Below are 14,738 nucleotides of genomic sequence, written 5' to 3'. Positions count from 1 at the left end.
CGGGTTGTGCGCATTGGTGCGCGCATGGCGGAGTTCACAGCTTGGGTCGCGTCACACCCCGCTGTTACGGCTGTAGCCCCGTCTCCTCCCGTGCAGCTGGCTCCGACGCCTGTTGTAGCAGCCCCGGTGGTATTTAGTTTGCACTTTAAGCTGTTTGTTATAACCTGCTGTTATTTACAGCAATGTGAATGGGTTTTTACTCTGTTACCACGGGGATTTTCTTATTTGGCACTTTGGCTCCCTCTGTTGGTGACAGAGTCACATTACCGTTCAGCTTCAAAGGATGGAAAACACAATGTTTTTCCATTCTTTGCACTTGACGATGTAGGCCAATGTTAGTTTTTTTTTTATTGGTCTATTATCCGTTTCTTGTTTTAGTATGAGGTGTTTTTATCAGGGGTTAATTTGTTGTTTTTGTGGGTTTTAAAGCACTGTCTGTGGTCTGGTGGAGTTGAAAATGCAGGCTGTCTGGAGCATAGTTTGACCCAGGTGACTTTATGTTTGCCTGTTGGTCTTTTTTATTTCTTTTGGTTTCACCTCCCAGGGTTTGATGGGACGGTCCTCTGGGGAGTGATGGGGGGGGTAATTGGGTTGTTTTTTCTTTTTTCTTTTTTTTTTTGTTTTTGTTGTTCCCTCTCTTCTCCTCTGGCTCCAGCCGTGTGAGCCGTACATTGTCGGCGTTGCTGGAGTGGTGCAGTCTGGTTATGCTGGGCGTTTCCCAGGTAACCTCTGCACCCGGGAGGGGGTTTGGGGTATTTTTTTTTTTTTTTTTTTTTACTTCCCTGTCTTCTCCTCTGGCCCCAGCCGTGTGAGCCGTAGGTTGTCGGCGTTGCTGGGGTGGTGCAGTTTGGTTGTGCTGGGTGTTTCCCAGGTGACCTCTGCATCCGGGAGGGGGGGGTTCGGGGTGTTGTTTTTTTTTGTTGATTCCCTGTTCCACCTCTGGCTTCAGCGCGCCTTTGCGCCGTATGCCATCAGCGTAGCTGAGGTTAGGGGCAGTGGAATATACCCGCAGCTGGTGGCTGGTTTAAAAGTCGGAGGGGTGGCGCCGTCTTGTGCCATACGCCATTACCGCTGTTCCACTCCTCCGGGTTGACTTTTGGGGTATAGCCGTGGTTGGTGACACTGGACGTACTTCCAGTTTCCACTGCGCTGAGGGGGTGGGGTTGGGGTTGTTTTGTTTGTATGTTTTTTTTTTCCCCCCAGTTTCCGCCCTCAGGGTGTGACTGTGGTGTCCTCTGGGGGGGAAAGGGCTGTGGGTCCATCTAGCCGTAGACGGCCGGGGCTGGGTCTGTTAGTCATGGGGGGGGCGTCTCCTGGGGTTTGATGGAACGGTCCTCTGGGAGGCGCTGGGAGTCCCCGTGGGTGGCTTTGGATCCCAGAGGGACCTCGGCTGTGGTTACTACTCCTGGAGCTGGCGAGATGTCCTCTGGGGGGTGTTGGTCCCTACATGTCGTCCGGGGGGGGGGGGGGGGGGGGGGTGTTAGTGGTTTTTTTTGTTTGCAAGCTTAAGTTTGGGTTGTGTTTTTTCTTTTCTCCTCTTCCCGGGGTTTGATGGGACGGTCCTCTGGGGAGGGGGGGTTGGTATGGTTGTTTGTGTTTGTCTTTTTTTTTTGTTTTAAGACTAAGCAGACTTTAACACACAGTCGGAAGAAGGCTGAGTGCACAGGTTCAAGAACTCCTGGCCAAAATTATGCAAAGTGAACAACTACAGTAAGAGTCGACAGGAATGAACACAAAGATGCAGTCAGAGGTGGAGACTCTAACAGGTTTGCTAAATGAAACAGAGGGCAAGACCATTAAAATCAACAAAGGATGTCTCTGCACTGGAGTGTCAGCTGCGGAGCAGTCTGCTGCAGACAGGCTCAGGGTGGGAAAGGATGAGCTCCAGGATGAGAGTGATGGTCTCGGCACGGAGTTCCCTGTTGACAGAGAAGAGGCGGCTGGAAGCATGCGTTATCCAGCTGAGGGAAGAGCTGGAGAGGCTCAACATTGAGATGATCAATGACTGCATGAAGAAATTAACATTGCAGGTGGAGCAGCTGATGATGGAGCTGTCGTCAGAGCACAGTAACGCACAGCTCCTGGAGACGGGCCTTTCCCAGCTGGATCGTCAGCACAAGGAGCCGAAACTGAAGCTGCAGGAGGTGTTTTTTGTTCCCAGCCAACATTCCAGCCATGGTCCCTGGAGGGGGGCTTTGTTTTTTCTGGCCCAGGTCCGTGTGGTCGCCGGGAGGCTTCCCGTGAGGGTGGGGTACTGTTGTGGGCTGGGGTGTTTGGCTGGCTTGGTTTTTGTTTTCTGTTTCTCCCACCAGGTGGTATGCATTCAGGACTGAGTGGCTGAGCATTAGGGCCTCACCCTGAACACCTGAGGCTTGTTTTCACATGCAGGTCATCAGGACTCACAGCTGTGGTGTATTTTGTCTTGATCAGAGATTGCTGCATTTAAACCTTGAATGCACAGTGTGTGATTGCCAGAGACTCGACCTTGTGAGCAGACGTGTGAGATCGATGTCAGGAGAACAATCTCACCATCACGGACGCAGAGACTGCTCCAGGTTTGACGCCACAGTCTGTGAAGGAGGACTGGGTGAGGTCTCACGCTCTTCAGCACATTTCCTGAGGTAATTTGGTTTTGGTGACTTTTATGAAGTAATGACAGTGGATTTGGTGTCCCTCACACCTTGTTGTATCGAGCTGTCACGTTATGCTAATTGTCTAATCAGCTTCTGCTGCAGTGGAGATTTGAACTGAGTTGTTCCGTGCCTGCAGGGTGAGAAGCTGATGTATAGATTTAAGCCAGGAAGTGTTTGCTGATTGCGTGCACCTTTGAGTTGTGTCTCTCTGTATGGAGTTGGACTCACCTCATGTTTTCTTTCTTCACAGACTCGGTTTGTCGCGGCCACCTGGGGGGTGTCGGCGGGGTCCCTGGGTCCGAACTGCTGTGGCTCCGGACCGTTTGCGCTGTTGAGAGCGCACCGTGTTTCCACCTCACCAGACTGCGGACTTTTTAGTTGTTTAGCACTGCACACTGTTATGTTTATTAAATTCTGTTATCCTTTGAACCGTGCTCTGCTTATTTTATGCTGGGTCCTTTCAAACGCTGGGTCGGTGCTCCGACCGCGTCCGAAACATAACATTTAGCGTGCGATTAAACCTCTCGACAACCGAGGCTTTCAGATCACTGGCCGTGGCAAAATGTAGAATCCGGTGTTTTTTCATTAAATCTTTGAACGGTTTGTTAAAAAACTCTTTCCCAGCATCAGTCTGCAGCTTCAGAGGCACCCCGCTGTGCTTTAAGAGCGAGGCAAAGGCCTGTGACACTTCGCGCCCTTGCTTCGACTTCAGGGCTCTGGCATACGGTTTTTTTGAGAAGATATCGATAACGGTCAGCAGGTACTTGTACCCGTCGTTAAAATCTGATAACCCCTGCATGTCGCATAAATCCGCCTGAAATTGGTTAAGCGGGTTTGTGACAAATACTCTATTTCTTGGAAAATGCGTCCTGGCAGGTTTGTGCAATGTGTATTCATCTTCCCCCGACAGGAAATCTCTGATATGCTTCATACGAATTTTAGATCCGAGTTGATCGCGCAGAGCCCTGCGTAAACGCTCCGGTCCTCCAAAACTCCCCGGATTTGCCAGACTATAATACATAACCCTCATTAAACCCTCATCACCCATCTTTTAAGGCGGATCTCTTCAGAATGATGAAGCGGATAGTCCTTTTTCATTTTTATATGTTTTAGCGAACATAAATATTAATCTTTTGTTTTAAATAGGCACTCTTGGAAACGTTAAATTGAACTCTGATTCAGTACCGCGGAGAGCGCTCACAGATGAGCGTGGGCCTTTAATACAGCCGCTCTTGGAGACGTTAAATTGAACTCTGATTCAGCACCGCGGAGAGCGCTCACAGATCAGCCTCGACCTTTTAATAAGACTGTGTTAAAACCCCGCATAAATTCATACGAGAACCTTTTTTCCACCAAAACCTCGTTTGTATGACTCTGTCTTGCAATATGAAGCGCCTTGGGGCAACTGTTTGTTGTGATTTGGCGCTATATAAATTTGATTTGAAAACATTTCACCCTTTTTTCAACATTATTGGAAAGAACACTGACCGTCTAAGTTTTAGAATATATGCTTTATTACATTCATTAAAGTCACACACAGAGAAAAAAACAATTGTTCATGTTTATTAAACACAACATACGTGGAGGATAAAAGTATACGTTCATGTTTATTAAACACAACATATGTGGAGGAATAAAGTATACGTTCATGTTTATTAAACACAACATACGTGGAGGAAAAAAGTATACGTTCATGTTTATTAAACACAACATACGTGGAGGAAAAAACTATACGTTCATGTTTATTAAACACAACATACGTGGAGGAATAAAGTATACGTTCATGTTTATTAAACACAACATACGTGGAGGAAAAAAGTATACGTTCATGTTTATTAAACACAACATACATGAAGGAAAAAAGTATACGATCACGTACAAAACTGGAAAACTCTGAGTAATACATCTCCCCCGCATTTACGGTTTATTTCTGTATTCAGCTGTAAAAGTGTAGGAACAATCTCCCCTCTGGGCAGTTCCAGCTGTTTCACCCGGCACGCCATCACATCAACAAACAGAGTGTATAATGTATGTAGGTGCAGCGGATTACACCGTGTAAAATCCTCGGTGGTCAAAACAGAGATTTTCAGTAATACGTTGTACAGAGATTTTTCAGATGAATGGAGAGCCGCGTTGTAGATATGTTCTGTCCAGACTCCGGGCCCGGGGCGACGTCTGATAACGTCGAAGACCCTCTCCATAACGCATGAAGGCGGGGTGTCTGGGGTCTCCAGCCTGCGAATGACTGCCTGCTCCAGCTTATACGAGAGTCCACGTATAATATAAACTTCCTGCAGGCTTTGAAAGAGACTCATCACACAAGTACCCATGACTGTAAACAATATAATGATGATATTTTAAAAAAATGCAGGTTTTTTTCTTCAGTCGTCTGGGTTAAAGACGGCTACCATCCCCTCCAGGTCGAGATCGGCGCAGGTACCCGCCGCAGGTCCGTGAAGCCTTCTGGCGCCGGTCCTGGTTCACGACCGGCTCGGCGGATCTCGTCCAGGCCTGCCCTGGGGATGGCGGGTCTCTTCCACAGGCGAGCGCGCAGTCACAAGTGATGTCATCGGCCAGTGCGATGGGGGAGGTTGAGGAGGTCATGCTGGTTCGTCGTCCGATGCTTAAATGAGATGTGGTCCGCTGTTTTTATAGAAATCCCCGTGCATGCGGGGGAGGAGCTACGGCAGAGTTTTTTTTTGTTTGTTTGTTTTTTTAAGTAAAAAGCGGGGCCAAGTTTTTTCGGACTTCGATCACGTCCCTCCAGGCCAGACACCTTGTAAAAAGACCCGTAGAATAAGCTTTGTTTTTCCGTCTTCAAACAAGCGCAGCGAACGACCCCGTCATCAGGAAATCGGATGTAATAAAACATTCAAGCTTCAACCAAAGATTCAAGCTTCTCTACTATGTTATAAAAGACCATCCGGCGTGACACCCCCGCTGCGCAGGTCTCACACACACACACACACACACGCACACAGTTAGCGTCTGCAACAGGTATTACAGCCGTGGGGTCATGTTTTCGTGAGGAGCTCTATGCATGGGTATTTGACCGTCTTGCTGCAAAGACAGCCGTTATAGCCGAGAGACGGTTATTTTTAACCCTTCTTTAATTTAAGAATTAAAAAACAGAAAAGGAGACGCATTAATTTAAGAATTAAAAAATATTAAAGGGGTATTAAAATATTCGTGTTTAATCACTAATTGAAGAAAACCTCCCATAATTGTGCAAAAGATACGGTATTTTTAATCCTTCTTTAATTGAGGCATTAAAAACCATAAAAGGACATGCTTTAATTTAAGAATTAAAAAATATTAAAGGGGTATTAAATATTAGACACTGATTTATGTTTAATTATTTCAGAATTAGTTAATTCTTTAATACATTAAAAAAGATCTAGGTTTTTTTTAATTGTTCTTTAATTCATGGAATAAAATTACATTAAAATATTAGACCCGGGTGGGAGGGGAGGTAGGACTTGGAGGCGGAGCTTGGGGTGGGGCTAGGGAGGAGCCAGGGGCGGGGCTTGGAGGCGGGACTAGGGGAGGGGTTAGGGGCGGGACATAGTGATGTAATGGATTCTGATTGGCTGTGACGTCATAAGCGGTGGGATTAGGGGGCGGGGCTTAGTGACGTAGTCAATTCTGATTGGCTGACAGGGCCATAGATCAGTTTTTGACATAAGGTCTCTCAGTTTTCTCTCTGAGGCCAATATGGGTGAAATATGCTCTCTCCTTCTAGTCCCCGTCAGTACTCTAGCTGCAGCATTTTGAATTAACTGAAGGCTTTTCAGGGAACTTTTAGGACAATCTGATAATAATGAATTACAACAGTCCAGCCTAGAGGAAATAAATGCATGAATTAGTTTTTCAGCATCACTCTGAGACAAGACCTTTCTAATTTTAGTGATATTGCGCAAATGCAAAAAAGCAGTCCTACATATTTGCTTAATATGCGCATTGAAGGACATATCCTGATCAAAAATGACTCCAAGATTTCTCACAGTATTACTAGAGGTCAGGGTAATGCCATCCAGAGTAAGGATCTGGTTAGACACCATGTTTCTAAGATTTGTGGGGCCACGTACAATAACTTCAGTTTTATCTGAATTTAAAAGCAGGAAATTAGAGGTCATCCATGTCTTTATGTCTGTAAGACATTCCTGCAGTTTAACTAATTGGTGTGTGTCCTCTGGCTTCACGGATAGATAAAGCTGGGTATCATCTGCGTAACAATGAAAATTTAAGCAATGCTTTCTAATAATACTGCCTAAGGGAAGCATGTATAAAGTGAATAAAATTGGTCCTAGCACAGAACCTTGTGGAACTCCATAATTAACCTTAGTCTGTGAAGAAGACTCCCCATTTACATGAACAAATTGTAATCTATTAGATAAATATGGTTCAAACCACCGCAGCGCAGTGCCTTTAATACCTATGGCATGCTCTAATCTCTATAATAAAATTTTATGGTCAAGAGTATCAAAAGCACTACTGAGGTCTAATAGGACAAGCACAGAGATGAGTCCACTGTCTGAGGCCATAAGAAGATCATTTGTAACCTTCACTAATGCTGTTTCTGTACTATGATGAATTCTAAAACCTGATTGAAACTCTTCAAATAGACCATTCCTCTGCAGATGATCAGTTAGCTGTTTTACAACTACCCTTTCAAGATTTTTTGAGAGAAAAGGAAGGTTGGAGATTTGCCTATAATTAGCTAAGATAGCTGGGTCAAGTGATGGCTTTTTAAGTAATGGTTTAATTACTGCCACCTTAAAAGCCTGTGGTACATAGCCAACTAATAAAGATAGATTGATCATATTTAAGATCGAAGTATTAATTAATGGTAGGGCTTCCTTGAGCAGCCTGGTAGGAATGGGGTCTAATAGACATGTTGATGGTTTGGAGGAAGTAACTAATGAAAATAACTCAGACAGAACAATCGGAGAAAGAAAGCAAAGAAAGTCATGAAGTCATTACTAGTTAAAGTTAAAGGAATACTCAGCTCAATAGAGCTCTGACTCTTTGTCAGCCTGGCTACAGTGCTGAAAAGAAACCTGGGGTTGTTCTTATTTTCTTCAATTTGTGATGAGTAGTAAGATGTCCTAGCTTTACGGAGGGCTTTTTTTTTATAGAGCAACAGACTCTTTTTCCAGGCTAAGTGAAGATCTTCTAAATTAGTGAGAGGCCATTTCCTCTCCAACTTACGGGTTATCTGCTTTAAGGCTCTGTTTTTCAGAGGAGCTACAGCATCCAAAGTTGTGCTCAATGAGGATGTAAAACTATTGACGAGATAATCTATCTCACTCACAGAGTTTAGGTAGCTACTCTGCACTGTGTTGGTATATGGCATTGGAGAACATAACAAAGAAGGAATCATATCCTTAAACCTAGTTACAGCGCTTTCCGAAAGACTTCTACTGTAATTAAACTTATTCCCCACTGCTGGGTAGTCCATTAAAGTAAATGTAAATGTTATTAAGGAATGATCAGACAGAAGGGGGTTTTCAGGAAATACTGTTAAGTCTTCAATTTCCATACCATAAGTCAGAACAAGATCTAAAGTATGGTTAAAGTGGTGGGTGGACTCATTCACATTTTGAGCGAAGCCAACTGAGTCTAATAATAGATTAAATGCAGTGTTGAGGCTGTCATTCTCAGCATCTATGTGGATGTTAAAATCGCCCACTATAATTATCTTATCTGAGCTAAGCACTAAGTCAGACAAAAGGTCTGAAAATTCACAGAGAAACTCACAGTAACGACCAGGTGGACGATAGATAACAACAAATAAAACTGGTTTTTGGGACTTCCAATTTGGATGGACAAGACTAAGAGTCAAGCTTACAAATGAATTAAAGCTCTGTCTGGGTTTTTGATTAATTAATAAGCTGGAGTGGAAGATTGCTGCTAATCCTCCCCCTCGGCCCGTGCTCCGAGCATTCTGACAGTTTGTGTGACTCAGGGGTGTTGACTCATTTAAACTAACATATTCATCCTGCTGTAACCAGGTTTCTGTAAGGCAGAATAAATCAATATGTTGATCAATTATTATATCATTTACTAACAGGGACTTAGAAGAGAAAGACCTAATGTTTAATAAACCACATTTAAATGTTTTAGTCTGTGGTGCAGTTGAAGGTGCTATATTATTTTTTCTTTTTGAATTTTTATGCTTAAATAGATTTTTACTGGTTGTTGGTGGTCTGGGAGCAGGCACCGTCTCTACGGGGATGGGGTATTGGGGGGATGGCAGGGGGAGAGAAGCTGCAGAGATGTGTGTAAGACTACAACTCTGCTTCCTCCACCATGATGCTGTATAACAGTGTACTGTTATACAGTACACAGTATACTGTCTTTAGTGTAGATGATTTATTGGTGAGATGGTACTACGAAGTTTTGGCTTGATCAGTGGTTCAAAACTATTCAAAAGTTTAAGAACCACTGACTGAAGAGACACCCTGCTCATTACAGCCATGCATTTGCAAAAAAAACCAACCAAACAAAAAAAACACAAGTGCTGACAGTCTGTTCAGATGTGGCCCATTTGGGAAAGATATGCTTGATGTATTGGTTGGACAACCCAGGAGATGGGATATCCAGCCATGATCTATTATGCATACTCTCTTCAATCAATAAGGCCACTGAGTAAGATCAAGGAGAATAAGTGACGAGAAGAAACAATTCGTTCATTACCCAGTGGAGAGTCTATCCTATCGGCTTACATGAAGTAAAATCTGACCTTGTGTTCAACATTTATATACGTCATGTTGTGCAACTTACTCTTTCATTGTCAACATCTCTTTTTCTACAAGAAAACAATGGCACTTTAACTTACTATTTTTTTATCTATAATCAGTAACATTATAACAGAAACATGTTAATAATAAAAATAGTTATTTTTTATACACCATTTTTTCAGTGCAGTTACAAAATGCTGTAGAAATTGTGTATTGATATACTATTTATTACAAGCTTGGCTGCTTTATTATAAGATCAGCTGCTTCCTCACCCACCAATAACTTCTTTCTGGGCAGAGCTATGGAAGTATCTAGTAGAGGTCAGTTTTCCCAAGCCATTGTTCCAAATTCGCATTTTGTGCTTTTTCCTTCTGTATGATAGATGGAACCAGTAATACCCCTATTCCACAGGGTGCAGTTCTACTACAATTGCCCATGATACAAAACAATGGAAAAAATGAGATGAAGATGATATAAAGTGCAGACCTGGCAACTGGATGGCTTATAAAGTGCAGGCCCGGCAACCCGCCAGAAAACCAAAGTAAGGAGCTACGTCCTCGGCCAGAACTGCAACAAAAGTTGCTTCAGTTTCAAATTTTTACCACGATGGAGCACGATCAAACAAGCCATACTGACTAGGAATACCCATAAAGATGTTCCAACATGATTGAAGCTATTAAGACTAAGAACACCCGGAAGTTACCACGTACTAGCGATGGTTTTCCAAATCGGAATGAAATTTTTGAACAATCAGAAAATTTGACCCCGATTTCAAATCTGGTCCCAATGATGGCCATAACTACTCCATATACCAAATTTGATTTGATTGACAAAGATGGATCAAGAAGTTACTATGATGCTTTAAAATGCACCCCGATTTGCTATTCACAATAAATCAGGGAGGAACGGCGCTCTGTGGAATAGCCCTGTACGTTTTATTTAAAAATGAATGTGACTGATGACATTATGCTGCACATATGTGTAGAACCTTCCCAGCAACTTTGTTCACACTGTAAAACAACTGCTTTCCAAATGCTGATCAATTCTAACATTTCTGTCTCCATTGTTTTTCCAGAGATGTACTGGCCTACAAAATCACAAATACAAGCAGTACAACAAGCCTTTAAAAGGCCAGAGTCAGTTTAAAATATTGATTTGTTGTGGAGTCAGACCACAGCAAAGACTGTACTTGCAGGTTTACCACTTACTGGTACATACCTGTCGAAGGAGTGGAACTGCATCGGCAGCATAGGATGCGTCTTTAGGGCGGGGTCTGGGTGGTAGGGTGTCGGCCCTGACTCCTGCCCCAGCTCCCCACCATCAACTGGAGCAGCCACCAAGCTCTTCAGAATCTCCTGAATTTTAGAAAGAACAGCCCATGTATTGATCCCAGGAGGTTAAGGTGGTTTGAGGTGACATTGGTTCTTTTCTATTTGACTGTCAATAATGTGAGACAAATAATTGACATGTACCACTGATGGGTGTTTAAAAAATACAAATCCTCTTAAAGGAAAACATATGAAACATTACATCTTCATCAACTGTTGGTCTGAATATATTCAGATTGCATCTCACCTTGACATTGATGCCTTTATTTGTTTGGCTAATGCTAGAGATGGAAGAAGGCGGGGCTTGGCTGGAGTTTGGTGTAGAGCTGGGGTTCTGAGGAGAATCCAGAAGACTCTCCTGAGATCTCCGAACATCAGAAGACAGACTACACAACAAGTCTGACCCAACTCCCCCCCCACCACCTCCTACTCCCCCATCTCTGTCTCTGTCTGTTTCTCTCCCAACTAGACCAAGGCCGAGCCCCAGGCCTGTTTCAGAGCCATTCAAGGATCCGGCCACATGGCCCTCCTCGCCGATGCCGGAGTCTGTGTGGGGGAGTCCAGCCCGAGGAGAGTCATCCACAGGAGTGGGAGTCTGCTTGTCACGGTCTGTGAAGACTGCTGACGGGTGCTCTGAAAAAAAAAAAAGAATAATTCTTTGTAAGCATTATTCATTAAAAATTCAGCACTTCAGCTTCTGAGAAGTCATCAGATCTAAAGTGGTGGTATCACCTGCACGAGTAGATGAGAACATAAACTGTAGGACAGCCAAAGAACTTTATTTCAAAATAGGTCCTTTATCAATTAAAAATGTCTGTCAATAAATCTAATTTATTTGATCATTTCTGACACGTTTATGTACAGTTTGAATGAGATGAGTACTTTGCCAAACAAATAGGTGGAATCAGCATAAAAAACAAAACAATTTTGCATTTGCCAATTTTTACTTTATTATGTAATGTTCCCAGCTAACCTACCGAATACTAAGCCAACAACAAATATTAAAGTACAAGTTACAATTTCAAAGGTGGCACATTCAACTAAACTGTCAGATAACCAACTCAATTTGATTAAACAAATGCAAATTAAATCTGACTTCTTACAGTTTGCATGGTTAGCAGCTGTAACTGTGTACTGTATGTATTGGACAGACACACTGAACAAGAAACAGCAAATTATGTAAGAATTAAAAAGGAGTCTCTCATAATATCTGCCTTCACTGATATTTCATGAAGAAAATTATAAGTGAATTTTTAAAACATCCCATACACACAAACGTAAGACACAAAAAATTCAAATAAATGGTACATCTGCCCTGTAAATGTGTGAAAAAAAAGCTTTTAAAAATTATACAAAATTAATCATTAATTTACGATCCAGGTACAATAAACATTTAGACAGTGTTAACTGTTGTAATCTTGCCTCTGTATACTACCAATAAGAAAAAGAACAGACTTTCAGCTTTGATTCAAAGGGTTCAACAAAAGTACAGCATGAACCATTTAGGAATCACAGACATTTTATTTACAGAGTCCCTCAATTTTCAGATGCCATAAGTAATTGGACAAACCAAATATAATGATGACTCCCATGACAAATAATTGTTTTCACAGCCAGTTTTCTTTAGTCTGGGGATGGATACATGAACATTTTAAAGTCAGTAAATATGTCTTGGACTTCATTTACATCAATCATTAAGAAATACAAAAAATATGGGACTTTATGGTAAGTCTGCACTTCGCAAAATCTGTTCAACTATGCAGGAATTACACTAGTGAGGGAAGCCACCAGTTATAAGCTTCTTTGGCTGTGACTGCAGAAACTGTGCACAGTGCAGCTTTTGTATTGTCACTGTGTCATTTGGTGTACAGAAGTAAAACTACTAAAACTCTGTCACTGTTCACAGGCTTACAGATCTGACTGTATAATAGACGAAGCATTCATAATTCATGTTTACGTGGTCTTAGCACTTGATGTTCTCTCCAGTACAGTGAGTGACATGAGTTATGGCAACAGAGAGCAGCATCAGTCACGGCAGCACAGTTTTTGTGCCGTGTGAACAATGTTCTTAACTTTTTCAAAACATAATTACACCCCCTTCATCCATGCCAGAGCGCTTCACTGTGACTTCAGATGTGTTGTAACACATTTAGAAAATACATGATGCAACTGTTGTGTGTCCATTTGCATTCTGTTCAACCAGAAAAAGAAAGAGAAAGAGAGTGAGAGCACGAGAGAGAGAGAGAGACTGATTTACGATTGAAGGTGCATCAGGAAAACAGCTCTACTAAATGAAGCTTGGGGCAGACTTTCCCGGCTGAGGAGACTTTAACACTCCATCAGCACGCACGTAGTTTCACACTTTCATCATAAAAAGAGTTTGTGGCTCTGCTGCAGATGGAATAGACTGGAAGTGCTTTTGCCTTTCGATATAATTTGCTTAACACAGGTTTTGCAGATTACACTGTTTTGAAATCTGAAATTCTGAATCCAAGTCACCAAATTACAGAGCCATTATTTTGTTTTGGTTTTTTACCCCTTGCAAGCTCGGTCTACATAACTCCACCACATGGGGTGTGCAGCCAGTACATTCTGAGTGCCGGTCCCAAGCCCAGATAAATGGGGAGGGTTGTGTCAGGAAGGGCATCCAGCGTAAAACAAGCCAACCCAACTATGCAAACTAATAACTGAATTTCCATACCAGGATGGGTCGCGGACCGGGTTAACAACGTCCGCTACCGGTGCTGTTGTCCAACAGGATGCCAGTGGAAATTGGGCTACTGCTGGGCGAAGATGACGAAGAAGAGGAGGAGAACGTTTCCACAAACATTGGGAGAAGAAGAAAACTAGAAGGGTGGAAATGAGAGTGGGGACTTTGAATGTTGGCAGTATGACTGGTAAAGGGAGAGAGCGGCTGATATGATGGAGAGGAGAAAGGCAGACATATTGTGTGTGCAAGAGACCAAGTGGAAGGGAAGTAAGAGCAGGAACATCGGCGGTGGGTACAAGTTGTTGTACCATGGTGAGGACAGGAAGAGAAATGGTGTTGGGGTCATTTTAAAGGAAGAGTATGTTAAAAGTGTGTTGGAGGTTAAGCGAGTGTCTGACAGGCTGATGAGTGTGAAGTTGGAAATTGAAGGGGTGATGATGAATATCATCAGTGCATATGCCCTACAGGTAGGCTGTGAGATGAAGGAGAAAGATTTCTGGAGTGTGTTAGATGAGGTGGTGGAGAGTGTGCCCAAGCATGAAAGAGTGCTGATAGGAGCGGACTTCAATGGGCATGTTGGTGAAGGGAACAGAGGTGATGAGGAAGTAATGGGTAGATATGGTATCAAGGATAGTAGGATGGTAGTTGATTTTGCAAAAAGGATGGAAATGGCTGTGGTGAATACCTACTTTAAGAAAAGAGAGGAGCACAGGGTAACATATAAGAGTGGAGGAAGGTGCACACAGGTGGACTACATTCTTTATAGGAGATGCAAGCTAAAAGAAATCAGAGACTGTAAGGTGGTGGCAGGAGAGAGTGTCGTTACACAGCATAGGATGGTTGTTTGTAGGATGACTTTAGAGGTAAAAAAGAAGAAGAGAGTGAGAGATCAACAAAGGAACAGATGGTGGAAGCTGAAGGAGGAAGACTGTTGTGTGAAATTTAGCGAGCAAGTGAGAGAAGCACTGGTTGGAGGGGAAGCAATTTTGGACAACTGGAAAAGTACTGCAGATGTGGTGAGGAAGACAGCTAGGACAGTACTGGGTATGCCATCTGGACAGTGGAAGGAAGACAATAAGACTTGGTGGAGGAATGAAGAGGTCCAGGAAAGCATAAGGAGGAAGAGGTTGGCGAAAAAGTTTTGGGATAGTCGGAGAGATGAAGAAAGTAGACAGGAGTACAAGGAGATGCAGCGTGAGGCGAAAACAGAAGTGGCAAAAGCAAAGGAAAAGGCATATTGCAAGCTGTACAAGAAGTTGAATAGTAAGGAAGGAGAAAAGGACTTGTACCAATTGGCTAGACAAAGGGACAGAACTGGAAAGGA

The 14,738-nt window shown here is 43.1% G+C and overlaps 1 protein-coding gene across 16 annotated transcripts in view; it reads right to left on the bottom strand.

Annotated features, from left to right (window-relative positions):
* Positions 1-14,738, bottom strand: part of nbeaa (neurobeachin a) — a 361,602-nt gene that overhangs the window by 68,179 nt on the left and 278,685 nt on the right. For all 16 annotated transcript variants that reach the window (XM_034178254.1, XM_034178240.1, XM_034178256.1 and 13 more), the window contains 2 exons: positions 10,952-11,337; positions 10,595-10,731 (listed from right to left, as the gene is read on the bottom strand). In XM_034178254.1, coding sequence (XP_034034145.1) covers positions 10,595-10,731; positions 10,952-11,337 — 523 coding nt within the window. The remainder of the gene's footprint in view (positions 1-10,594; positions 10,732-10,951; positions 11,338-14,738) is intronic.

This window comes from Thalassophryne amazonica, chromosome 9 (genome assembly GCF_902500255.1).
Source record: "Thalassophryne amazonica chromosome 9, fThaAma1.1, whole genome shotgun sequence".
NCBI classification, from domain to species: Eukaryota; Metazoa; Chordata; class Actinopteri; order Batrachoidiformes; family Batrachoididae; genus Thalassophryne; species Thalassophryne amazonica.
The sequence above is the reverse complement of the archived record's forward strand: the minus strand, read 5'-3'. Positions and strand labels throughout refer to the sequence as shown.